Source organism: Macrotis lagotis, chromosome 1 (genome assembly GCF_037893015.1).
Source record: "Macrotis lagotis isolate mMagLag1 chromosome 1, bilby.v1.9.chrom.fasta, whole genome shotgun sequence".
In the NCBI taxonomy this organism is placed as follows: Eukaryota; Metazoa; Chordata; class Mammalia; order Peramelemorphia; family Peramelidae; genus Macrotis; species Macrotis lagotis.
In genome coordinates, this window is record NC_133658.1 from 357,082,881 (window position 1) to 357,107,620 (window position 24,740).

The 24,740-nt window shown below is 42.1% G+C and overlaps 1 protein-coding gene and 1 pseudogene across 5 annotated transcripts in view; one reads left to right on the forward strand and one right to left on the reverse strand.

The window, feature by feature from the left end:
* MYH7B (myosin heavy chain 7B) overlaps nucleotides 1-24,740 on the reverse strand; it is an 86,576-nt gene that overhangs the window by 30,429 nt on the left and 31,407 nt on the right. For 4 of the 5 annotated variants that reach the window (XM_074212087.1, XM_074212084.1, XM_074212085.1 and 1 more), the window contains 9 exons: nucleotides 12,218-12,361; nucleotides 10,883-10,986; nucleotides 8,101-8,244; nucleotides 7,304-7,460; nucleotides 7,073-7,100; nucleotides 6,495-6,591; nucleotides 1,706-1,729; nucleotides 1,403-1,495; nucleotides 1,032-1,095 (listed from right to left, as the gene is read on the reverse strand). In XM_074212087.1, the coding sequence (XP_074068188.1) occupies nucleotides 1,032-1,095; nucleotides 1,403-1,495; nucleotides 1,706-1,729; nucleotides 6,495-6,591; nucleotides 7,073-7,100; nucleotides 7,304-7,460; nucleotides 8,101-8,244; nucleotides 10,883-10,986; nucleotides 12,218-12,299 (793 nt within the window). In that variant the 5' untranslated portion in view covers nucleotides 12,300-12,361. Of the gene's footprint in view, nucleotides 1-1,031; nucleotides 1,096-1,402; nucleotides 1,496-1,705; nucleotides 1,730-6,494; nucleotides 6,592-7,072; nucleotides 7,101-7,303; nucleotides 7,461-8,100; nucleotides 8,245-10,882; nucleotides 10,987-12,217; nucleotides 12,362-12,837; nucleotides 12,934-24,740 lie in introns of those variants that run through there. The other variant, XM_074212086.1, reaches the window with a different exon arrangement.
* LOC141517814 (protein LLP homolog pseudogene) lies at nucleotides 20,898-21,266 on the forward strand (annotated as a pseudogene).

Sequence of the window (24,740 nt, forward strand, 5' to 3'; positions counted from 1 at the left end):
TGGGGGGGTGGGGGAGGTAATGATAGGAGGGAGGGAGAAAAATGTGAAACTCAAAACCTTACAAAAATGATTGTTGGGGCGGCTAGGTGGCTCAGTGGATAGAGCACCGGCCCTGGAGTCAGGAGTACCTGAGTTCAAATCTGACCTCAGACACTTAATAATTACCTAGCTGTGTGGCCTTGGGCAAGCCACTTAACCCTATTGCCTTGCAAAAAAATAAATAAATAAAATCTAAAAAAAAAATGATTGCTGAAGGGGTAGCTAGGTGGCACAGTGGACAGAGCATGGACTCTGGAGTCAGGAGAATCTGAGTTCAAATCTGCCCTCAAACACTTAATAATTACCTGACTGTGTGACCTTGGGCAAGTCACTTAACCCCATTACCTTGCAAAAACAAAAAACAAAAAAAGATGGTTGAAAACTATCTTTTGCATGTAGCTGAAAAAAATAAAATATTTTTTAAAAATCCTCAGTCTTGGGGTGGCTAGGTAGCACAGTGGATAGAGCACCAGCCCTGGAGTCAGGAGTACCTGAGTTCAAATCAGGCCTCAGACACTTAATAATTACCTAGCTGTGTGGCCTTGGGCAAGCCACTTAACCCCATTTGCCTTGTAACCTAAAAAAATAAAATAAAAAAATAATAACAAAAAAAAATCCTCAGTCTTCATTGCTACAGGTACAGTACAGAAAAAGGGAATTTGCATTAGAAATATGACCTAATTCTCTCTTGTCTCTTTCTGCCTCTCCCTCTCCATCTCTCTCTGTCTCTCTCTGTCTCTCTCTGTCTCTCTCTGTCTCTCTCTCTCTCTCTCTCTCTCTCTCTCACACACACACACACACACACACACACACACACACGCACGCACATAACGCTTTAATGTCAACCTTAGATGAGTGGGAGGCTGATAGGGCCAAGGAAAGCTGGAGTTTTGCAAAAAGCAAGGTTGCTTTTGCTGCTGACTCTAGTATACAGAAAACCAGAACCTTCTGTCCCCTCTATTCCGCCTCCCTCGTATCCCTCCCTGACTTACAGCTATCAATATCGGCAGATGCCAACTTTCCTGATGGTCCAAAGTGGATCCGAATGAACTTGCCCTGAGGAGGGAAGAAGGCACAGGCAGGCTGTGAGGAGGCCTGGATTCTAGGGCTCCCAGACCTCCATTCACTCTATGCCCCTCCAAGTATACCTGGGACCCTGCACCTCCACTCCCCTTGTACTAAACCTGGAGCTAATGGTCTTCTTTCAGCCCCCTCCCCTCTTCCTCTGTCCCTCACCCACTCCTCTGCCCCAGGACCATTTGGTTGCAGGTCTCTGATCCTAACCCTCTGGCTGCTGGGACCATAGAACTGTGTTCTCACTCTCATCCTCTTTATTTCCCTAGTTGCCCCTAGGATAACTTACAAAACGGGAGGAATTATCATTCCTCAGAGTCTTGGCATTTCCAAAGGCCTCCAAAGCTGGGTTGGCCTCGATGATTTGATCTTCGAGAGTCCCCTAGAGTGGTGGAGGGCAGTAGAAGGGAAAGGTATCATCACTGGGGGTTTCTGGCTACAAAGGTAGCTGGGAGGTGAAGGGGCAAGGCTGCCAGTCTTGCTTAATCTTAATCTAACAGCTTTGCTTTTTAAGAGACCCAGAAGTAGCAGGGAAGGGGGACTCTGGGTATAAGTGTCTCCCTCTCCCCTCCCTAAGATAGCCCCAACTCACCCCAGTCTTAGTTGCCAAAAGTTGCTGGAAAGAAAGAGGGAGGGAAAGAGAGAGAGTGAGAAAACATAGTGAGGTGAAGACTAAGAGTCAAGGGCAAGATGTTGGTTAGTGGGGAGAACCTGGGCATAGGGTTAACTTGCACCACCCAAGTGGCCTCCCCGCTATGGAGGAGAAACCCTACAGAGTTCTTCTGGGGGGAAGAAGGGGAAGATGGAGAAATGCAGAAGGCGGAAGAAAGGGAAGGGAAGAAAGAAAGGGCAGAGGGCCTGCGCCTAGCTGGGGGCTGGGGGTAGATTCCCCTTGCTCCCTGGTTGCTCTCTATACTCTCTCAAGTTAGCCTGTCCACTTCAGTCAGAAAGTCCCTCCTCTCTATAAGGAAGCTCAAAGTGAGGAAACTGGAACTAGAATCCTGCCTCTAGCATCTCCTAAGTGCACATCCCTGAACCACCCTGAGCCTTAGTTTCCTCCTCTGGAAAACAGATGAGACTCCTCACAGGGATTCTATAAACTGAACTATGAAGATGAATAACCTCTATTATCCTTCCATCATCCTCTAATCCAGTATGGTCTAGCTTAGAGGTTCAGCTGATTATCATTGGTAACCCCAAGGGACTCCAAGGGAACCCTCACTTCTCCCCTGAGCACTGAGTTATGAAGAATAACTTAGAATTATAGAATGTCAGCATCACGAGGACCCTTGAAGAACATTGAGTCCAAACCACTCACTTTATAAAGGAAGAAATTGAGGTCCAGGAAAGGTAGACAATGTGTCCAAGGTCACCCAGAAAAATTAGAACTGGAATCTAGATTTCCTATTGCCCCATCTGGGACTCTCACATTACCTGGGATTTGGGGGTTAATTGGGCCATTTGAGGGCAACTAGGTACACAATGGATAGAGTGCTGGGCCTCAGTCAGATATAATGCTCCCTGAATTCAAATCTAGCCTCAGACACTTCCTAGATGTATGACCTTGGGTAAGTCACTTTACCCTGTTTGCCTCAGTTTCCTCATCTGTAAAGTGGACTGGAGTATTTCCATTCCACTTCAGTATCTTTGCTAAGAAAACCCCAAATGGTGTCACAAAGAGTTGGACATGGTTAAAAATAAAAACAACTGAATGATTGTGCCAGTTGCAAAAGACAAAGGTGTATTCTATCTGTTCCCCTTCCTCCTGTCTCTCAGAAGCAGCTAGTACAAGGGTTGACATGTGTAAGAAGGTAAGGGGGACTTAGCTGTGTGACCTTGGGCAAGTCACTTAACTTCACTGCTTTGCAAAAACAAAAACAAAAAACTAAAAAAAGAAGGTAAGGGAGAATACGTCTCTGCACACACAATATACCCCTCATCGTGGCCACTTGGAGCAATTCCCCAAAGTCTTACTACAATAATTCAACATGGCAGCCAGAAATGCTAATTTATTTAAAAAGAGGCAGAAGGAAAAAAAGTGATGGAACCACTGTCCTCTGCCCAGATCAGGAGACCTTTGGCCAGTTACATATTTTAAAGAATATTAACAAACAGGAGAAGATGGAAACCAAGGTTATTTAGGGGATCAGTTGAAGGAACTAGGAAAAGCTAGCCTAGAAAAGTCACAATTGTTACTTTCAGATGTTTGTAGGACTGTAAAATATGGAAGCTGTAAGAGGTGGTATCACATGGTGGAGAATGGTAGAGGGAATTTGAGTTTGGAGGTAGAGAGAATCTGGGTTTGAATCCCCTCTATCATTTCTCCAGTTTCCTCATCCATAAAGTAGGAATGAGACAGCATGACATAGTGGATAGAAAGCTAGGATTAGAATCAGGAAAACCTGGGTTCAAATCCTGCCTCTGAAACTTTCAGTGTTCTAGACAATGCTACAACTATAATTTGCAGAGAAGGTGCCAACTTTCATGGATAGAGGGAGATCCATCATTGGGAGTTCATCGTGCCCCAGTGTTTATTCAGTACCTACAATGTGCCGGATACTGTGTTAGGTGCTGAGGATAAAAATATAAAAATGAAATAATCCCTCTAACAATACTTGTCCTACCTACCTGGACCCAACAGTGGTAGAGACTTTGCTACCTTTCTGATACTAGCGTTTACATACCAGTAAATGTAAGCTATTTTAGGGCAAGAATTGTTTCATTTTTTGCATTTATGTCCTTAGAACCTAGCAAAGTATTGAGGCACCTAATAAATATGGGTTAATTGATTGTTGACTGAGAAATGTACATAATTATCTGTATTGTTGTTCTTAGTCCCAGAGAGCTGCACTAGGAGCAGCTAGAGAAAGTATCAGGAAGATAGATTTTTGTTGGAAAACATTTCTAATAATCATAGTTGTGCATGGAGTTTTTTGGAATTGGGGGGGTAAGATAATGGGTTAAGTGACTTGCCCAAGATCATACAGCTAGATTAATTATTAAGCATCTGAGGTTGGTTTTGAACTCAGGTCCTCCTGACTTCAGGGCCAATGTTTTACCCACTAGCACCACCTAGCTACTCCAGTGCACAGAATTCTTATATTCAGGCCAAGCACCACAAAACATGCCTAGGGTCAGCAACATGAGTGTGTCCTCAAGTTAAGTTAAGAGAAGTTTGCAAGACATCTCAGTCCTCAAGGAAAGTACCTGGGACAGTGTCTTCTGGTGAGTCAATGAACACCAGCCCCCATGACACTAGAAGGCCATCTCTTTAAAAAGACACCATGTGTAAGGAGCATAGCATGGGGGAAGAGGAAGTATGCCAATTATTGATCACTTCCAATATATTTAATCCAGCTCTCTCCTGATCTTCAGTCCTACCGCATCAACTGCCTTCAAACTAGACATCTCAAAATCAACATGTATAAAAAAGAAAACCCATTATCTTTCCCCCAAACTCATCCTTCTATCAAACTCCCCTATTCTTTCAGTATCCCAGGTTTACAACTCTGGTGTTATCTGAGATTCCTCCCATCATCCCACCCCACACATCTAATCAGTTTTCAGATCTTGCCGTGTCTCCATCCACAATACCTTTCATTGACCCCTTATCTCTCTTCAGTCACCACCCTAATTCAGCCTCATTACCACTCATTTACCCTATTTGGTCTTCCTGCCTCAAGCCTCTCCTCATTCCCATCTCTCCTCTATAGAGTTGCCAACATTATTTTCCCCTAAGTGTAGATTTGATAGCATTCCTTATTCTCCCTACTCAATGAACTCCAGTGGTCCACTATTGCTACTAGCTCTTCCTACCTTTTCAACCTGCTCATGACCTGTCTTTCTGGGCACATTATATACTATGTTTCTTAAGCACTGTGAAGGCCAGCTACATTGGCCTTTGCATTTCTCATGCAGGGAATAGCACAGTCCATCCCTTTACTATTGCACTGGTAATCCCCACACCTGAAATTTGTTCCTACCCCAACTTCCCCTAACAGAACCCCTGCTTTCCTTTAAGAAACAAATGATGTGGGAGCAGCCAGGTGGTGCGGTGGACAGAGCATTGACCCTGAAGTCAGGAGGACCTGAATTCAAATCCAGCCTCAGACGCCTAATAATTGCCTAGCTGTGTGACCTTGGACAAGTCACTTAACCCCATTGTCTTAAATAATAAAAATTAAAGAAAGAAACAAATGATATGTCACCTTCTTCATGACACCTTTCCAGATGCTCAAAACTACTGGTGCTTACTTTGTATTTATTCTGATTATTATTGTGCACCAGTCTCTCTTCTTCAAATTTAAACTCTTTGAAGATGGAGATTATTTCATTTTTGTCTTTGTATCTCTCCACAATCACCCAACCCAGTGCCTAACACCTGGTAGACACACAATAAATGTTCATTGATTCAAATTTTAAGTAATTATTCTTGCTATGTAGATGTTCTGAATTTGGTAGTTTCTGCTCATTGTTTCTCAAAAGCAAGCAGCCCCCTCCAGATTTTAGCCTTGGGCAAAGACCCAGTAGCCTCACTTAGTTTTGGGTTTGTCTGTCTGTAGAAAAGTGGAATTGCCTTCTTTTTTTGAGTAGTGAGCTCCTCATCAGTAGAGATTTTTATGTGGAAGTTGAGATGTCACAGGGGAGATTTCTATGGCATAGAATTACTAAATAATTACTTATATTCTTTCCAAGGCAGTTTCCAATATTTCACAGTGAAGAGAAAGGTTCCTGAACATCCCTTCTCCCCTTTCAAAATACCTCACCCCTGGACTTCTCCTGTAGGATCTAAAACTATTCCTCTTTGCTTTTCTTAATTTTACCCACACAGACTGCTAGCCTAAAGTTCCCAGACCACCTTTCTTTAATTTGTCTCATTTCCACTGGCCACTCAGGAGAAAGTAGAAAGAGGAAAGGTTTAAAAGACAGAGAGAAAGAGTGGGGGGGAAGACAAAAAACACCCCAAACAGGGAGATCAGACATGAAAATGGAAAGGTAATAAAATAGAGGAGGGGGGGAGAAAAAGATGATAATGTCAAAAACAAAGGAAAAAAAAACACCACAAAACCAAAATGCCCCCAGAGAGCAAGGCTCAACAGTTGGAAATGGGACTGGACAGGACCAGGAGAGGCCTGCAGATGGGTGGGCATCATCCAATAAAGGGCAGAGGTCCTGGGAAGAAGGGATGGAAGGAACCCCAGAGCTCTGGATAGAAGACCCTGGGTTGGTCAAGCCTTGCTCAGGCCAGAGTCTTGCCTCCCTGGGGGAGGAGGCTCAGGCAGGGCCAGGGCTGAGAGGCCCCAGTAGGAACATGGGAAAAAGGGGAAAAGGAGGAAGAAAAGAAGGGGAACAAGCCGAAGCCAAAACAGGACAGGTCTTACGGCTTTCTTGCCCGGCCCCTCTCCCAGGGCAGCGACGATGGCAAAATATTGAATGACCCGCTTGGTGTTAACGGTCTTACCAGCTCCTGACTCTCCGCTTGGGTGACAGAAAAGCCAGTCAGTCTCCGTTGGAAGGCCTCTCCCAGCCCTTTGGTGCCCATGGTCCCTAGTCCTCCCCTTTATGTTCCCCCATCCCTGGCTCCCTATGGCTAGGATCCCCATCCTGGATCCCCAAGGTAAGTCTTGGTCTTTCTCCCATCTCTCCTTGGGAGCTAGAGGGGAGGCATAGAATCTTGAAGGCAGAAAGGGAGGATCCCCCTAGAGGAATAGTATAGGATTTCTCCGGTTTCAGGGGCTGACTTAGAACTGTATGTACTTCCTCTTTATGTTCCCCACCCTTGGCTCAGTCTAGTGCCCTGATATCCTACATCTGTCTGGAGCCATGAGGGATCCTGGAACCCCAGTCCTGAGTCAGTAAGCTAGAGAGACAATGGGGGTGGGGGGAGACAGCCTCATCATCGCCCTGGCCCTAGCTGGACTCCCAGCCTCCCATCCCTTCCCCAACCTTGGGTACTCACGTGATCAGCATGGACTGGTTTTCCCGATCTGTTGGGGAAGGGAGAGATATAGGTCTCAGCCCCTAGTACAATCCCCCCACCCGCACCCCCACAAGCTCAGTCTAGCCCCATGTCCCAGGCAGCCTCGTAGCAAATGTATTAGGGCAGCAGCCTGATCCATGGACAAGGATGGGGAGGGAGCTAGAGGAGGGAGTCTGCTATTAGGGGTCCGGGTTGAGCTCAGTCCCTTACTCTGCAGCATGGAGTGGTAGGCATTGTCTGCCACAGAGTAGATATGGGGTGGTGCCTCTGTGCGCCGCTTGCCCTTGTAGGCAGCCACTACAGGGGCAGTGTAGACAGGAAGCCACTTGTAGGGATTGATGGTGACACAGAACAAGCCCGAATAAGTCTGTAGGAGATACAACACCCTGATCAGAAAGCTGCGGCCCAACTTTCCACTCCCACAGGGGGTCAGCCAAAACCGTTCTATTTGTTGTTCTTCCAACTTGCACTCCCCCCTCCCCCTCTTCTTGATTCCTTTCTCTGGCTGTCCCAGGTCTGGGATGCTCTCCTTCTTATCTCTGACTCCTAACAATTCTAACAATTCACAACAGGGTGTTGAGACTCAACACTATTAAGAATCACATTTCTGATCATCCCTAATGCTGGGGCCTCCTCCAGAATCCTACTTCCCCTAATTATTTTGAACTTCTTTGTAGACCTTCTGCCTTTATTTATCTGTGTACATGCTGTTGCCCTTTCCCCCATCTCCCCCTCCCCCTCCCCCTCGAATCCCTCCTTTAGAGGGTAGAAGTCATGTCATTTCTTGTCTTTGCTCCCTTAGTACCTGGCCCAGGACCCAGTTCATGGTTGGGTGTTTTAAAAATACTTGTTATTTGATCAACTGCCCAAGATGCCTCCAGAAGCCTGCAATCTGCCTGACCCTGGGGGCTGAGGGAGTTTTCTGAAACATGGGGCTCCCTGCCCTGGGACCTTGGGCTCCTGCAGGTCCCCCATAGGCCCTCCCAGCCTTGGCCTCCAGAACTCACATAGATCATCCAGTGGGCATAGCGTTGACGGAGATTGTGTAGAACTGAGGCTTCGTTGAGGTGGGTCATCATGGACATGTCCTCCAGCATGTCAAAACGAGGTGGGTTCATGGACTGCATGTCAGCCTCACGTATAGTCAGGATCTGTAGGGGAAGGGGAGGGGGCATCATCTGGGGGTCCTCAGAATTCTTCCCTCTGGTCTCAGGCTCTGAGACCCCTTCCAGATATCTAGGGCCCTTCAATCACTATCCAGACCAAGGGAATTCAAGGGAATGTCCAACCTGACCCAGCTGATCAGTTCTGAGAAGGAGAGAGGTACAATTTTACTATTCTGGGAATAGAGATAGGGAAGGATAGAAGATCAGAGCTGGGAGAGGCCTGAGAGATCATCTAGCCCAGTCTGCCCCCCTCCCACCAGTTTAGGAATCTCTGCTGCAAAATGCTAGACAGGGAGTCATCCAGCTTCTGCTTGCAGATCTTCAGTGACAGAGAACTCACTATCTTACGAAGCCAACTATTCCATGGTTGGACTGCTCTCCCTGTCCTTTAAAAAAACTTTTCTTCTACTGAACTGAAATCTGACTCCCTGGGACTTTCCCTTCTCTCTCTCTTAGAGCTGCCATCTGGAACCAAGTAGGACAAGTCTAGGAAGTGTAGTGTCTGGAATGATGGGCCTGGAGTAAGGAAGATTTGAATGATCAGAAGCTTACTAGGTGTGTGATCCTGAGCAAGTCACTTAACCCATCTACCTCAGTTTTGGAGTCCAAATGGGGATAATGAGCTTATATCCTCCTAAGGAATGCAATTAAGAAAATGAAGGCTCATTTAAGAAGAGAGCCTTTGTTCATGCCTGGATCCCACCATCTCCTGCTGAAATGCATCCAGTGCCACTTCCTCTATGAAGTCTTCCGTGATTTCTCCTCTTCATTCAAAGTGACTCTTCCCTAGGGACAGCTAGGTGGCACAGTGTATAGAGCACCGGCCCTGGAGTCAGGAGGACCTGAGTTCAAATCCTGCCTCAGACACTTAATAATTACCTAGCTGTGTGACCTTGGGCAAGTCACTTAACCTCATTGACTTACCAAAAAAAAAAAGCAAAAACAAAATGATCCTTCCCTCTCCACATCTCTCAGCCTTTTCTTTTTGACCTTCAATTCACTTTATTAAGGTGTAATGGAAAGACTATGGGACTTATAGATAAGTCAACTGGATTCCAGTCCTTTCTTCAGTGTTTCCTGGTTGTATTTTCCTGAACAAGTCTCTGGACTTCATCTTTCTCATATATAAAACAGACATAATAATAGCCATCCTAACTTCTGTCAAAGATGTGAAGGAAGCACTCTATCAATTCAATGATTCAAATAAATCCAAATTTATTTATTATTTCATTATGTGATGGGAGTACAGAGACAGAAATAAAATTAGTTCCTTCTCTCAAAGAGCTTATATTCTAACTAAAAGCTCTACAGAAATGGAAAAAATCAATTATGATGTCACTTACCCTGCAATTGTCTATATTATACCTGTATATCTACAGGACCTGTGATTTCATTGGGATAGAGAACTCCCAGGTGAGGACATTCCTCCACCAGTACAAGTCAGCACCTTCTCTGCAATTTTTAGTCTTAGAGCACTGAGAGATTAAGTACTTTATTGGGGCTTACAGAGCCAGGATATCGGAGGTGGAACTTGAACATAGATCTTCCTGGCCTCAAGACTGGCTTTCTATCTATTAATCTAATCTCCCCTTATTCTAAATGATGAGTTTTCTGATAACAAAGACTGTATATAGTTTTTCATCTTTGTACTCTAGGTGCCCTTAGAGCTTAGGAGAAATAGACCATAGGATCATAGATATTTAGACCTAAAAAGAACTAGAGTTCATTGAATTCAGTTCCCAAATTTTACATATGAGGAAACAGACTGATTAAAGTCAAGTGACTTTCCCAGGGACATACAGATGCTAAGCAGTAGGGAGGTTTTAAAATTAAGCTTTTCAGGTCTAGTGTTTTCTCCATGGAACCCCTCAGAGATATTTAATTGAATCAAAAGTGGACAGTTGGAGCACCACCTTCCTCGTTCTGAATACTAGAGTTCTATTCATCCAGCCTTAGAGCCAATGAGTTTTCAGGGGTTGCCTCTGCAACACATTATTCATGTTGAACTTGTGACTATCTAAAACACATCCTCCTCCCTAATTTCTTTTTCAAATGATTTTTTTCCCAATCAAATCTCCATTAAAAACTTGCCTAGATGGGCACTATTCCCATGGGAAAGTGTATCAGGTTAATCATTTCTTCCCCTTCCTTTCATTGTCTCCTATAGTAAGCGTGTGCATGACAGAGAAACAGAGACAGAGACAGAGAGAGCAAGCTTAGAGATTAAAATGAGCCTTTGATTATGAATGTTTGCCTTCATAGGCTCATGGAGCTTAAGGGGACCTCAAGAGACCACCCAATTCAACTTCTTCATTTTACAAGTGAAGAAACTGAGGCCCAGAGAGGCTAAGTGACTTGTACCAGGTCATACCTGGTCTCCTGTACCTTATTATCTCTTCCTCACAATCTCTGCCCTGTTTTATCTGTCTGGAGTCCAAACTCCACTTGTCTTTGAGAAATGATTCCCCTGGAACCCTGGCTACTTGGTCTAGGGAAGATGGCATGGGCCATGGGCCTGGACTGACCTGAGTGTCTCAGAGCAATCAGAGCAGAGGAGGCTACTGATATCAGGGATTTCAGGTAAAGAACAGGTTCTGGGATAATGGAGTCCAAGGCCTCTTACCTTCTGGTCCTTGGTCTCCACAGTGACTTTGCCTGCCTTGATCTCCTTGACCTCTGCCTCCAGATAGGCTTCCTGTTCATCTGGAACCCAGACCCATTTCTTCCCTAGAGAAGGGGAAATAAGAATGTCAGGACTGGGTTGGAGGGAACCTCTTCTAGTTGAGATTCAAGAACTCCCAGGGAGAGGATGTGAGAAACTGAGCAATTCTCTTTGATCTCCCCACCTCTAAGACCCCCCTCCAACAATACTACCCCCAAAACCCTGAGCCTTCTCCCACCTCTATCCCCAAGGCTCATTTCTCTCCCTTTCAGCCCTAAGTGACAGATATGTGAGTTTTCTAGAGTGAGGTGCAAAGAAACCTGGGTTCTCATCCCAGATCAGCCATTAATTCATGGGGTGATTTTGGACAAGTTCCTTTTGAGATTCATTTTACTCACCTGGGGATGAGGATATTAATAATCCTCACCTTTATGAATATGAGCCTAGAGAATATAAAAGAATTGCAAGCAAATACAGAGGCAAAGCCCTCTCTCCTGGTTCCAGTTTCCAGCCCTCATGGCCCAAGGGGTTTAACTGGGGTGGCCTCCCCTAGCCATCTGGGGGTAGGTTTGTCACGTCTATGAATCAATCCCTTGGCCCACAGCCTCTTTGTCCTTGTGTTCACATCACTCTGCCCACGTCTCCACCTTTGTTCAAACTGTTCTCTATGTCTGGAATGTCCCCCCTCCCCCCTCTTGACTGGTTGGATTCCTACCCATCCTTTAAGATGAGACTCACTCAAGCACCAACTCTTCCCCAGACACCCTCAGTCCCTTAGACCGGAGCCCATAGACCTTCATTTCACACTTCTCTAATGTGTTATATTGGATTTTATCTGTGAGTCTGCTTTGTCCTCCTTCTAAGTGTGGGCTGCATGAGAACAGGAACCACATCTTAGCCAAGTTTATGCCAAGGTCTTGCAGGGTTCTCTGCACTCAATAAATGTCTATTGCATTTACTGATAGGAGTTACAAGGCTTATCCTTGGGGGAGAAGAGTGGGAGTCCTGGATCTTGCCTCAGATACTTGTGTGAGATTTTCAAGGCACTTAACTCCCCTTGGCTTCAGTTTCCTTATTCATAAAATGAAAATAATAATAGCACCTCCTTCACAGGTATTGTGAAGATCAAATGGAAACATATCTAGAAAGAATTTTGTAAACCTTAAGGTGCTATATAAATGAGCTATTATTAGCAAAATAACTATTATTATCTAAGTGAAGCCTTGGCCTTGGTCTATGTCATGGTTTCCATGTTTTCTGTCCCCATGACTTCTGGCTCCCCATGCCCATGCTCACCATCTCCTGGCATTCCAGGCGCCTTCACCATCTCTTTTCTCAGGTAGGCTGCAGCCTCCCCCAACTCACTAAGGTCCATCATGGTGGCAGAGGTGGTGGTGGCAACACCAAGAAGTAAAGAACAGAAGGGGAATCCAGGGAATGCTGTAAGGAGAAGATAGAAAAAAGGAAGGGTCAAGGAGGAGCCCAGGGCTGACCTAGGGCCCCAAGGATGGGAAAGGACAGGCACTGGAACTTCCAGGAGACCTTCAGCGTCCTTCAGCTTCCTTCAGTGTCCCCTAGGTTAGAGGTTCACCCAAGTTAGGGGCAGGATAGCGGCCCAGTCCTTCCTCCTACTCTACTCACAAACAGACACAGATCCACCAACTTGGGCCACCGCATCTCATGGGTAAATCCATTCACATTCAGACCCACTCACAGAGAAGTGCCCTCTCAAACCTGTACCCACTCACCGTCTGGCACACCTATACCCTCACAGACATCGCCAAAGTCACATCTTCTCACAGACATGCCCACAGGGCCACACAGCCACACACACAGCCAAGTGGGACTAGCTCCACACAGGGTCAGGGCCCCTCACCCTCAAGCCCAGCTCCCACTCCCCACCCTGTATCACCAACCTCAGCACCCGAAGTGAAGGCCTGGGGCAGCTCAGCCTCTTTTATCAGCCCTGTCAAGGTCAGCAGGGGAGCTATGTCAGCAATCCCCATGTGTCAGCACGGCCCAGTGACCCCCCCATCCTGGCCACAGGACACAAAAGGCAAATTCCCTTTTATCTCCATCCCAGCCAGCACCGCCCAGGGGCTATTTTTACCTCCTATTGTCAGGGGAGCACAAAGACAGAGAGACACAGAGAACAGAGACTGAAATATATAGAGAGACAGGGAGAGAGATAATGAGAGACTGAAATACAGAGAGAGAGACTGTAATGCAGAAATTGTGAAACATGAAGACAGACACAGAAAAAGAAACTGGGAAGAAATATGGAGACAGAGAAAGAGAGGGAAATAGAAAGAGACAGACATGGAGACAGAGAGAGAGACACAGAAGGACTGAGACCCAGAGGCATGACCGAGCATGGGGTACAGAAGGAGGAGCCCCCTGAGCCCCTGGCCTCGCAGAAACAGATGCAGAGACATGCAGGAAGAAGAGGTGACCGAGGAAGTCCAGGCTACAGAAACACAGGGAGAGACGAGGAAACCAGGCTAATCATTAGGAAACTTTCAAGTGTTTCATAAATGTTCAAGCATTGACTGAGAAAGAAAAACCTAGAACTAGTGAATACTAGAGTTTGTTGAGACCTTAGAAATGATCCAGTCCATTGTCTGCATTTCACATGTGGGAAAATTGGGGGAGGGGAGACAGACAGAGAGAGAGAGAGAGAGAGAGAGAGAGAGAGGACCTAGGTCCAGAGTCACCCAAAAAAATCAACAGCAGAGCTAAGACATAAAGAGAAACAGAAATAGATGGAAACTCCCTGACTCTTCTAGCCCACTGGCCCCTTTCCTTTGTTCCCTCCCTTCTGTGGAAGGTCCCACACAGAGACCTCAGGGTCAATTGGCAATACTACAAAGGAAACTGGATCCGGTGACTCAGAAACACAAAGAAAAATCATGACTTCATAGGACCCAAATGAAGTCAAATTAAAATTTTAGATTTAATTAAATGAAAAGTCCAAGTAAATTAATAGTCACAAGTTACAAGATTTTTTTTGGGCGGGGAGGGAAGGAATTCTGGATCTGTGATTTTTATTAGTTTGGTGAATTCTCAGTGTGGAAACTCATTCATCAATACTGATCACTAACTCCTCAGTAACAGGATCATAGATTTGAAAGCTGGGGGAAAACTGAGAGGTAATATATATAGTCCAATCTCTTCTTTTTATAGTTGGAGAAGCTAAGATTGAATGATTTGCTCAGGGACACTCAGGTAGTAATTTATAGTCTTAGAGAAATGTCTGGGATAAAGAGGTTAAATTAGTTTTCCAAGGTCACAAAGGAGTAAATGACAGTTATGATTTGAGCTCAGGTTCTCTGACTCCAAAACCACTGCTTACTCCATTGTAAATTTTTAAAAACAAAATCGTTATATTTTATTTTTACAAGACCTCCATTATTGAATAGCTCCCTCCCCTCCTCCCCTCTCTAGAGAGCTATTTCTATTTTAAGGGGGGGGGGGGGCGGGAAACAGTATAACAAAAGTAACCAAGGATTAAGACTGATTGTAGAAGACTTATATGAACTGATGCAAAATGAAGTGTGCAGAAACAGGAAGAAAATGTACGTGGAAACAGCAATATTATAATTATGATCAACTATGAAAGATTTAGCTACTTTGAACAATGAAATAATTCAGGCAATCCCAAAGGATCCATGATGAAAAAATGCTATCTTCCTCTAGTTAGAGAGGCATACTGACTACAGATTAGAAGTGGAATTTTTTCATTTTCTTTTTTTCTTGCTTTTTTCTGCAACTTGGTTAATATGGAAATATATTTTGCATGTTTTTATAATTGATATATTGCTTGTCTTTTTTTTTTTTTTAGGTTTTTGCAAGGCAAATGGGGTTAAGTAGCTTGCCCAAGGCCACACAGCTAGGTAATTATTAAGTGTCTGAGACCGGATTTGAACCCAGGTACTCCTGACTCCAGGGCCGGTCCACTACACCACCTAGCCGCCCCTGTTGCTTGTGTTCTTAAAGGGTGGTGGAAGGACTGAAAGAAGGGAGAGAATTCAGAACTCAGAAAAATTTTTAAATTAAGTTTAAATAAAGTTAAATAAATAATGAATTTGATTTAAAAAAGAAAACTGACAGTATAAGTGGTGTTCCACACCCCAACTCAGCGAGGAAGGGAAAAAAGTATATTTTCTTATTTTTTTTCTCATTTGGACATTATTATTACACAGAGTTCAGTTTTGGCTTGTCTATATTATAGTTACTATATATATATATATTATATATATATATATATATATATATATATATATATATATATATATATATATATATTCTGTTTTCCTGGTTCTATTTGCTTCATTCTGAATCAATTCAAATGCCATCCCATACTTATCTAAATTCCCTCATATTTGTTATTTCTTATGGCAAAAATAGTATTCTATAACCTCCATATACTATTATTTCTTTAGCCATTTTCCAATGTGTATCAGTCTTGTTTATAATTCCTTAATGTCACAGTGTAGTTCTTAATGTTTTGTTATGTGGAACCTGTCTTTTTCTTTTCTCCTAGGGGTACATGCCAAGCACATTCTTGGAGCTATTGTCCTTTCTTGCTATTTCATCCTATTTCTGCCCCCAGATATGAGTTTAGCCCCCTACATTGATCTCCAGTTCCCTAAAGAGAAAGAGTCTTTATCTGCCTGATCCCAGCTTCATTCCTCCTAGCCTTAATGGGAAAGAATTGCTATTTTCTGTTTTTGTTGTTTTTGGTTTTTTTAGATTTTAGCAAGGCAAATGGGGTTAAGTGGCTTGCCCAAGGCCACACAGATAGGTAATTATTAAGTGTCTGAGACCAGATTTGAACCCAGGTACTACTGACTCCAAGGCTGGAGCTTTATCCACTAGGCCACCTAGAGGCCCCAAGAATTGCTATTTTCAAATTTACCTGAATTCCAAAATAGAAAATTCTTTCTGAATTCTTCCCACAGAAATTTCTTCATTGATTTTTTTCCCTGCTTGATTCTGCATGAGAAATAACTTACTCAGTTCTCTTGAGCTAAAATTCCACCTTAGTTATGCCTTCAGTGTATCCTCTCCCTTTTCCTTCTTCATTCTTTTCCTCAAAGCTTACATTCTTTTAACTTCTTACAAATCCTACTTCCAGTTCCTCTTGTTCCAAATTCAGTTCTCTTTCCAATATACCACTGAGTCTTTAACCTCTCAATCTTGGATCTAAGGAAGAAATTCAAAAAGAAAGGTGGGCTGGGACTCAAGAAAATAATTGACAATGAGTTTATTACCCATATAGATATCAACAAATACCAAGCATTTATTTATATAACTAAAAATCAAGTATTTATTTAATACCTATTATGTGCTGAGCAGTACTAGCCTCTGGGGAAAAAAAAGATAAAGATTTTTCAAGGCAGGGAAGCCAATATGGAAACATACAAATATGTCCCAAATATATACAAAGAATACCAGAGTGGGTAGGGATGATGACAACATCAAGACTGAGGAACTGAGGGCAGCTAGATAATGCAGTGTATAGAGCACCGACACTGGAGTCAGGGTACTTGAGTTCAAATCTGGCCTCAGACATTTAATAATTAATTACCTAGCTGTGTGGCCTTGGGCAAACCACTTAACTCCATTTGCCTTGCAAAAACCTAAAAAAAAAAAAAAAGACTGAGGAACTGAAGAAAAAGTCTGTTGAAGGAAGGGATAGGGAAAAGTAGAGCATGTAGTTTTTTGTTCATCCATCTGTCTCTCATGTCCCTCAATCTATCTGTCTCTATACACATCTATTCACTCATAAGTTCATTTGTCCATTTATCCATAGAGCCACCTATCCTTTTATCTGTTCATCCATTCATCTGTTCATATTTATCCATTCATTCATTTCAATTAAGTTTACTTAAATATGTTAGGCCCTAAGAACTACACTGAGAATATAAAGGCAAATGAAAAATAATTCCTGCCCTCAACTAATTCATATTCTGGGGGGGGCGGGGCGGGTGAATTCATCCGGTGCAGCAGTTTCTGCAACTTTATATAGGATAAGCAGGATAGGTACAATGGAATTTCAAGTAATTAATAAAGATGAAGATTTACAGACCAAAGAATAAATGACAGAAGGGCAGGATAAAGGAAACCAGGTAGTAAACACCGGAGCTATAATTGATGTCTTAGTTTGACTTTATTTTTTTTATTATTTGATTATGGCAATGGAGTTAAGTGACTTGCCCAAAGTCACACAGGCAATTATTAAGTATTTGAGGGTGGATTTGAACTCAGGTTCTCCTGACTCCAGTGTCGGTGTTCTCCAGTGTCCAGTGTTCTATCCATTGCGCCACCTAGCTGCCCCATCTTAGTTTGATTCTGCAAGATCTAGCCAGTTATGTGGCCTTTTCCTCTTAAGTAAATGGTGATTAAGAAAGTTAAGCCAGAAATTCTCTTATAATGTATTAGGTTCAGATCTGTTGTTAAGGAAGATAAATTTATTGAATTGAATGTATCGAACAGATCATTCATCATCTATCCATAAAGTAATGTCAATTCATCCTTCCTGTATCCATTAATTTATCCATTTACTTATCTATCATTAATTCATTCTTATCCATCCATCCATTTACTCACTCATTCCACAAAATGACCAACCTCAAAGTCCAAAGCCCAGAGCAAGAAGAAGAAATACTGAGGGTATCTTATACTATATATATAGAAACTGTGGTTAGAAATGATTTCTCTCAGGTTGTAGGTTATGCTATGGGTTAGGGTATCAGATTATCTGGGGGTATTCAAGCCCTGTCTGATGAAGGAGAAATGAACCTGAAATGGCTTTGCTCTCTCTGATACCGACCAAGACCATATAAGTCATTGATGAGACAGAAGCCTTCAAAAAAGTCCATGAAAGGGGTGGCTAGGAGGCTCAGTGAATAGAGCACCAGCCCTGGAGTCAGGAGTACCTGAGTTCAAATCCGGCCTCAGACACTTAATAATTACCTAGCTGTGTGGCCTTGGGCAAGCCACTTAAGTCCATTGGCTTGCCAAAAAAACCTAAAAAAATAAAATAAAATAAAATAAAATTTCAAAAATCCATGAAAGAGTTTCCCCTCTCATTCTCTCCCCCCCAAAAACCTTCCCGTCTTCCTGATGTCCTTATTACTCTCAAGAGCACTACCATCCTCCCAGTCATCCAAGGCTTGAAACTTTGGTCTCATTCTCAACTCTTCACTCTCTTTCAACCTCCATATCCAGGCTATTGTCAAATCTTATCATTTCTACCTTCAAAATATCTTTTATATACTCATCCTTCTCTCATTTGACCCTGCTATTACTTCGGTGCTGACCCTCATGGTCTCATGCCTGGACTATGGATTGCAGTAGCCTGCTGGTTTGTCTTCCTTTCTTAAGGGTATCCCCACTTTAATCCATTCTCCACTTAGCTATGAAAGTACAGATTTAACAACATTACCCATGTTATTCTCCTTCCTCTATTCAATAAACTTCAGTAGCTCCCTATTGTAATTTTGTCCTTCATTTCAAAGAGGACTGAGGATCACTGACATCACAAGTTGATAATATTAATTTATACATGAATTGGACTTAAGTGAGGCAGAGTTGCACAAAGTTGTCAGCCTTGCTCTCTCCTCCAGAGTCATCGATTTATCAGTACTGGAAATAATCAGTGGATGACCTTTCCTGACCTAGTTCTCAGTGCTCTACAGAGTCACCTTCATGGCTTCTGGAACACGTTGGTCTCATTCACCCATTCTGCCTTGAGAAGTCTTCACATGCTTGGGGCAGACATCCTCCTAATCCACCTAAGGTTTGAAGCTCAACCTGATTTAACCCATCTGCCAAGACAGTTTACTATGTGGCTGCTACTGTATGCTACAGTTTCTTATGCCACAAATATGTGTTGAGTGACAAGTGGACATCAAGGTTGGATGAGCAGCCCTGAAAAGGGTTCCACCTTCAGGTTCCCTCTTTCCTTCAGGATCAATAAAACATCTTCTATTTGGCTCCCTGGGTCCTTCCTACTTTTGATCCAGTAACACTAGCCTCTTTGATGTTCTTCACACAATAAACCAAATCTGCCATTTCACTGCAATTCACTAGCTGTTTTCCAGTCCTTGAATACTCTGTCTTACCTTCATCTCCTGGCTTCCTTCAAATTCCAGTTAAAATCTTATTTTTTATAAAAAGTTTTTCTGATTCTCCTTAATGCTGGTGACTTCCCTCTAAGATCACCTACAATTTATCTTTTACATAGCTTGCTTGTACATAGTTGTTGGTATGTTGTCTTCCATCATTAGAATATAAGCAACTTGGGGTGGCTAGGTGGTGCAGTGGATAAAGCACCGACCCTGGAATCAGGAGTCCCTGAGTTCAAATCTGGTCTCAGACACTTAAGAATTACCTAGCTGTGTGGCCTTGGGCAAGCCACTTAACTCCATTTGCCTTGCAAAAACCTTTAAAAAAAAAGGATATAAGCAACTTGAGGGGGGCAACTAAATGACTTTCCCCAGGAACCTGGTGAAGATGCTATAGAGGGCAATTGGTGGATTGGAGAGGTATTCATGAAGTCTCTCTCTTACTCCTGGTCTGAGGTTGTCAGGGCTCCTCTGCAGGGCTGATCCCACAAAAACACAAAAGAGAATCCTGAGCCTCAAGACCATGCCCTGAGTCAGGGACTATATTGCTGGGATCTTGAGGGTCAAGGCCTTGAAGGCTGAGGGATGAAGAATTTGGGAAAGTTCAGGCTAAGGGGTAACAGGCAGGTTCCAGGCTCAGGTGAATTAGGGCAGTGGATTATGGACTAGGGGTTCAATGTTGGAAACTGGAATTTCAGGACTGAGAGATTAGAAATTCATATTTAGATAATCAGAGTTAGAATTTGGTTTCTTCTCTGCCCAAAGGTTAAATAAAATTATGGATACCCCCCTTTTTTTTAGGTTTTTGCAAGGCAAATGGGTTTAAGTGACTTGCCCAAGGCCACACAGCTAGGTAATTATTAAGTGTCTGAGGCCGGTTTTGAACTCAGGTACTCTTGACTCCAGGGCCGGTGCTTTATCCACTGTGCCACCTAGCCACCCTCACACCCTTTGATTGAGCAATTCCACTACTAGGTCTATATCCAAAAGAGATCAGAAAAAAGGGGAGAAGACCTACATGTACAAAAATATTTATAGCAGCTCTTTTTGTGGTGACAAAGAATTGGAGATTGAGGGAATGCCCATCAAATGGAGAAAGGCTAAACAAATTGTGGTAAATGAATTGATGGAATATTATTGCTCTATAAGAAACAATGAGCAGGCAATTTCAGAAAAACCTGGAAAGACTTAAATGAACTGATGCTGAGTGGAGTAAGCAGAACCAGAACATAGCACACCTTAACAGTAACACTGAGGAACTTAGCTCTTCTCAGAATACAAAGCTCAAAGACAATTCTACAAGACCTGCAATTAAAAAATCCCATCCACATCCAGAGAAAGACTTATGGAATCTGAATGCAAATAAAACCATACTAGCATCACCTTTTTTATTTTTATTTTTTGCTTTTCCTTTCTCATGGTTTTTCCCTTTTTGTTTTGATTCTTCTTTCACAGTATGACCAATATGGAAATGTGTGAAACACAATAGTAGATATATAATCAATGTCAGGGTAGAGGGGACAGAAGGGTAGATGGGAGAAAACTTTACAAAAGTGAATGTTTAGGGGTGGCTAAGGTGGTGCAGTGGATAGAACACCGGCCCTGGAGTCAGGAATACCTGAGTTCAAATTCGACCTCAGACACTTTACCTAGCTGTGTGGCTTTGGGCAAACCACTTAACCCCATTGCCTTGCAAAAAACCTAAAAAAAAAAAAAAAGTGAATGTTTAAAATTATCTCTATATATAATTGGAAAAATAAATATATTTTAGAAAAAGAAGTTATGTTCTTAAGACTAAAGTTTCGCTCCCCGTGGGCTCTGAGGACCGTGAGTTCCAGGCAAAAATGGCAAAACGCTTACGGAGTAAGTGGAAAAGGAAGATGCGTGCAGAAAAGAGAAAGAAAAATGCACCAAGTCGCCTAAAAAGTATACTTAAGATAGATGGTGATGTTTTAATGGAAGAGGTAAAAGACATAGCTACCGTGGTAGCACCTGGAAAAATCAAAGAGAAAACAGACTGTGTGGGGAAAGATCAAGAGGGTGAATCAAAAATAGATGTGGATACTAAAAGAAACAAAAAGAGCCTTTTAGATGAACATGGACAGTACCCAGTTTGGATGCATCCGAGACAAAGGAAAAAATTAAAGGCAAAACGGGGAAAAGGGGAAAACAAAGTGAAGGTAGCAAAAGCAGCAAAAGGTCTGGCCTGGTAGAGTCTTAAATAGGCCTGGAAAAATAATCACACGGACATATTTGTTCAGAATATGTACTTTGAATGGAAATCTTTTGTTTCCATATTTTGCTTTTAACAGTTACTTCAACTGAAACACAAAATATCTATCTTCCAGAGTTTATTTGTTTTTTTGTTATTAAATATTCTTTTTGTTTGATCACTGTTTGTTGCACCAAACTTTTGTCTAACTTAATCTGTTGCAGCAATTTTCAGCAAATGAATTATGTAATCATTACATGTTCCTGAACTTCTGGGAAATATTTTTGATGAAGATATAACATAGGCTGTTATCAAATTTTAACTAGCCCCACCCTGATAGAAAAAAGGTGTTATCTTTTTATATTCCTACAATTTTATTGTTTTTGCTCCATAAAGAAAAAAAAAGACTAAAGTTTCAAAAATGAGGTCCAGATGCTGGGTATACAGTTGGGGTATACAGCTAGGAGTAGATGCTACAGGTTGAATGGCCAGGAGGTTGAGATCTGGGGTCCTAGACACTTGGGGATGGGTAGATGCTAAAAGAAGCCAAATCTAAAGGTCTCATTGGAACTGAGATCTGGGGGTTCAGTGCTAGAGATATTGAAATGTGAGGGCTGGAGCCTGGGCTGGATTGGGGCCTAGCACCATTCAATTGAAAGGAGTTGGTAGAGAGGGCTAAGAGCTTAGGGCCTGAGACTAGGGAAGCAAGAAAAGGCCTGGAGGCAGGGTGCTGACAGCCACTATTCCCCAACACTTTCCTATCAGCATTTGCTGGAAAAGATATTGCTCATAGAACCTTCAGTCACTGATTATCAAGGCAGCTGCTGAGCTGGGAGCTATTTTGGGGAAATTGGGCCCCACTAGATAGAAGGATGAGAGATTGGGGGCTTGAGGTGGCTGGGGGTGGGGATATCAATCTCAGTCCAAGTTCCATCTAAGCCCATATCTTGTCTTATTAGCCCCAGATTCCTAGGACAAGAAGAAGACTTCCATGAAGTATGAAGTAATCAGGAAAGGTTTCCTAATAAACTTTGAAAGACTTCAGAATTCTGCTTGGGATAATGGCCAAGATCAACTCTGGAAGACCCAAGAAGCGTGTTTTCTAACTCTTGGCAAAAAGATGGCAGGACCATAGGTGCAGAATAGAACACACACTTCAGACCAATATGGAAATTTGATTTTTGATTGTACTTATTTATTATAAGAGGGAACTACTATGAAAGTATTGAGAAGTGAGAGTGATCGAAAAAAAGAAAAGAAAAAATGTCAACTTAATAATATTTGTTAACATTTATATAAAACTATAAGTTTGTCAAAACACTTTACATAGATCAGCTCATTGAATCTGCATAATAATAATGTAGGTGCTTATATCATTCCATTTTACAGATGAGAAAAGCAAAGCCATTTATCCAGGCCAACAGAGGTAGTAAATCTATTAATTAAGGATTCAAATTCAGGTCTTCCAAACTCTGAGTCCTTGGGAAAATGGGGATGATATTAGGCCTATTTGCTAGTTCTCTTGAACTGCCCCCTTCCCATTTTCCCCCTCTGATTACTTTGTATAGATTTTGTTCTCCTTACTGATTAAGTTTGTACAAGTCTCTTCAGCTGTAAAATGAACTGGAGAAGGAAATGACAAAACACTTTAGGATCTTTGCCAAGAAAACCCCAAAGTGGGTCATGATGAATCAAACAACTGAAGTGACTAAACAACAACAAAGATTTAGGAAAGAGATAAAGAGATTGTTAATGTAGAAAATTAAATTTAAAATATATTCTTTTGAGAGCCATTATGAAAAATGCTCTCTACCTCTGGGAAAAGAACTGATGAACTCTTGAGTGTAAACTGAAGCATACTTTTTTCATTTTCATTATGTTTCTTGTTCTTATTTTGTTTTGTTTTGTTTTTGCAACATGGCCAATATGAAATTATATTATGCATGGCTTCACATCTATAATTGATATCACATTGCTTGCCTTCAGAATGGGTGAGGGAGGAGTGGAAGGGAAGGAGAGAATTTGAAAGTTGAAACTATTTAAAAATATTAAAAATAAATAAATGAAAGGAAAAAAATGTCTTAAAAAAAGGTATGTCTTCAGTTTAACTCCCCCCCTCCCCACAAGAGCTGATTGTTAAATGTTCCAAGGCCATCTAAAATAAAGTTGGAGAGATGTGGCTAAATAGCTATAACTCATTCAAGCAATAGGAAGGCAAAGAAGGAATAAGACTCCTCCATCCCTAAACTTCTAGAACTTAAAACCTCCTCTTTCTATTTTTTTAAAGGCAATGGGGTTAAGTGACTTGTCCAAGGTCACACTGATAAGTAATTATTAAGTGTCTGAGTCATTTGAACTCAGGTCCTCCTAACTCCAGCGCTAGTGCTTTATCCACTGCACCACCTAGCTGTCCCTAGAGCTCAAATCTAATAGAGATAGGACATGGACACAAATAATTATACTACAAGTTGGTATGTTATCAAGGTCATCTGAAAAGTACAAATCACACAAGAAGTTCGGAGCAGAAAAGCATCACATCTACCTGAAAAGATCAGGGAAACTCTCTGGAGGAAGAGTCATCTGCAAAGAGCTGTGAAGAAAGAGCTATGATTGTATCCAGGCATGAGCCAAGGCTTAGAAGAGACAGAGCTTAGGTTGTTTAGAAGAAGACTAGGAATGGGAGAAATTAGACATAGACCAACATCTCACAAAACCTATACCCAGATAAGGTCTAAATGAGTACATGATTTAGACAAATAGGGGGATACCATAAAACAGTTAGGAGAGCAAGGAATCAAATGATCTGTAGGAGAAGGAAAAATTTTATGACCAAATAAAAGATAGAGAACAATATGAAATTCAAAATGGTTCATTTTGATTATATTAAGTTTAAAAGATTTTGCACAAAGCCAATGCAACCAAGATTTAAAAGGAAAGCAGAAATCTGAGTCAAATTTATAAGAATATAAATCATCCCCCAATTGATAAATGGTCAAAGGAAGTAAACAAAAAGTTTTCTGGTAAAGAAATTAAACCTATCTAAAGTTCTATTAAAAATACTCTAAATTACTATTAAAGGACTAAAAATTAAAACAATTCTAAGGCACCACTTCATAACTATCAGATTGGCTAATATGAAAAGGAAAATGATAAATGTTAGAGGGGATATGGAAAAACTGGAACACTAATGTATTTTTGGTTAAGTTGTGAACTGATCCAACTATTCTGGAGAGGAATTTGAAATTTTATCCAAAGGGCAATAAAGCTGTCCATACCCTTTGATCCAACAATACGACTAGTATTCCAAAGACATAATTTATAGCAGTCTTATTGTGGCAGTAAATAATTGGAAATTGAGGGGATACTCATAAATTGGGGAGTGGCTGAACAAGTTGAGGTATATGAATATGGGGGAAAACTATAATTACTATATGAAATGATGAGATGCTGGATTTCAGAAAAACCTGGAAAGACT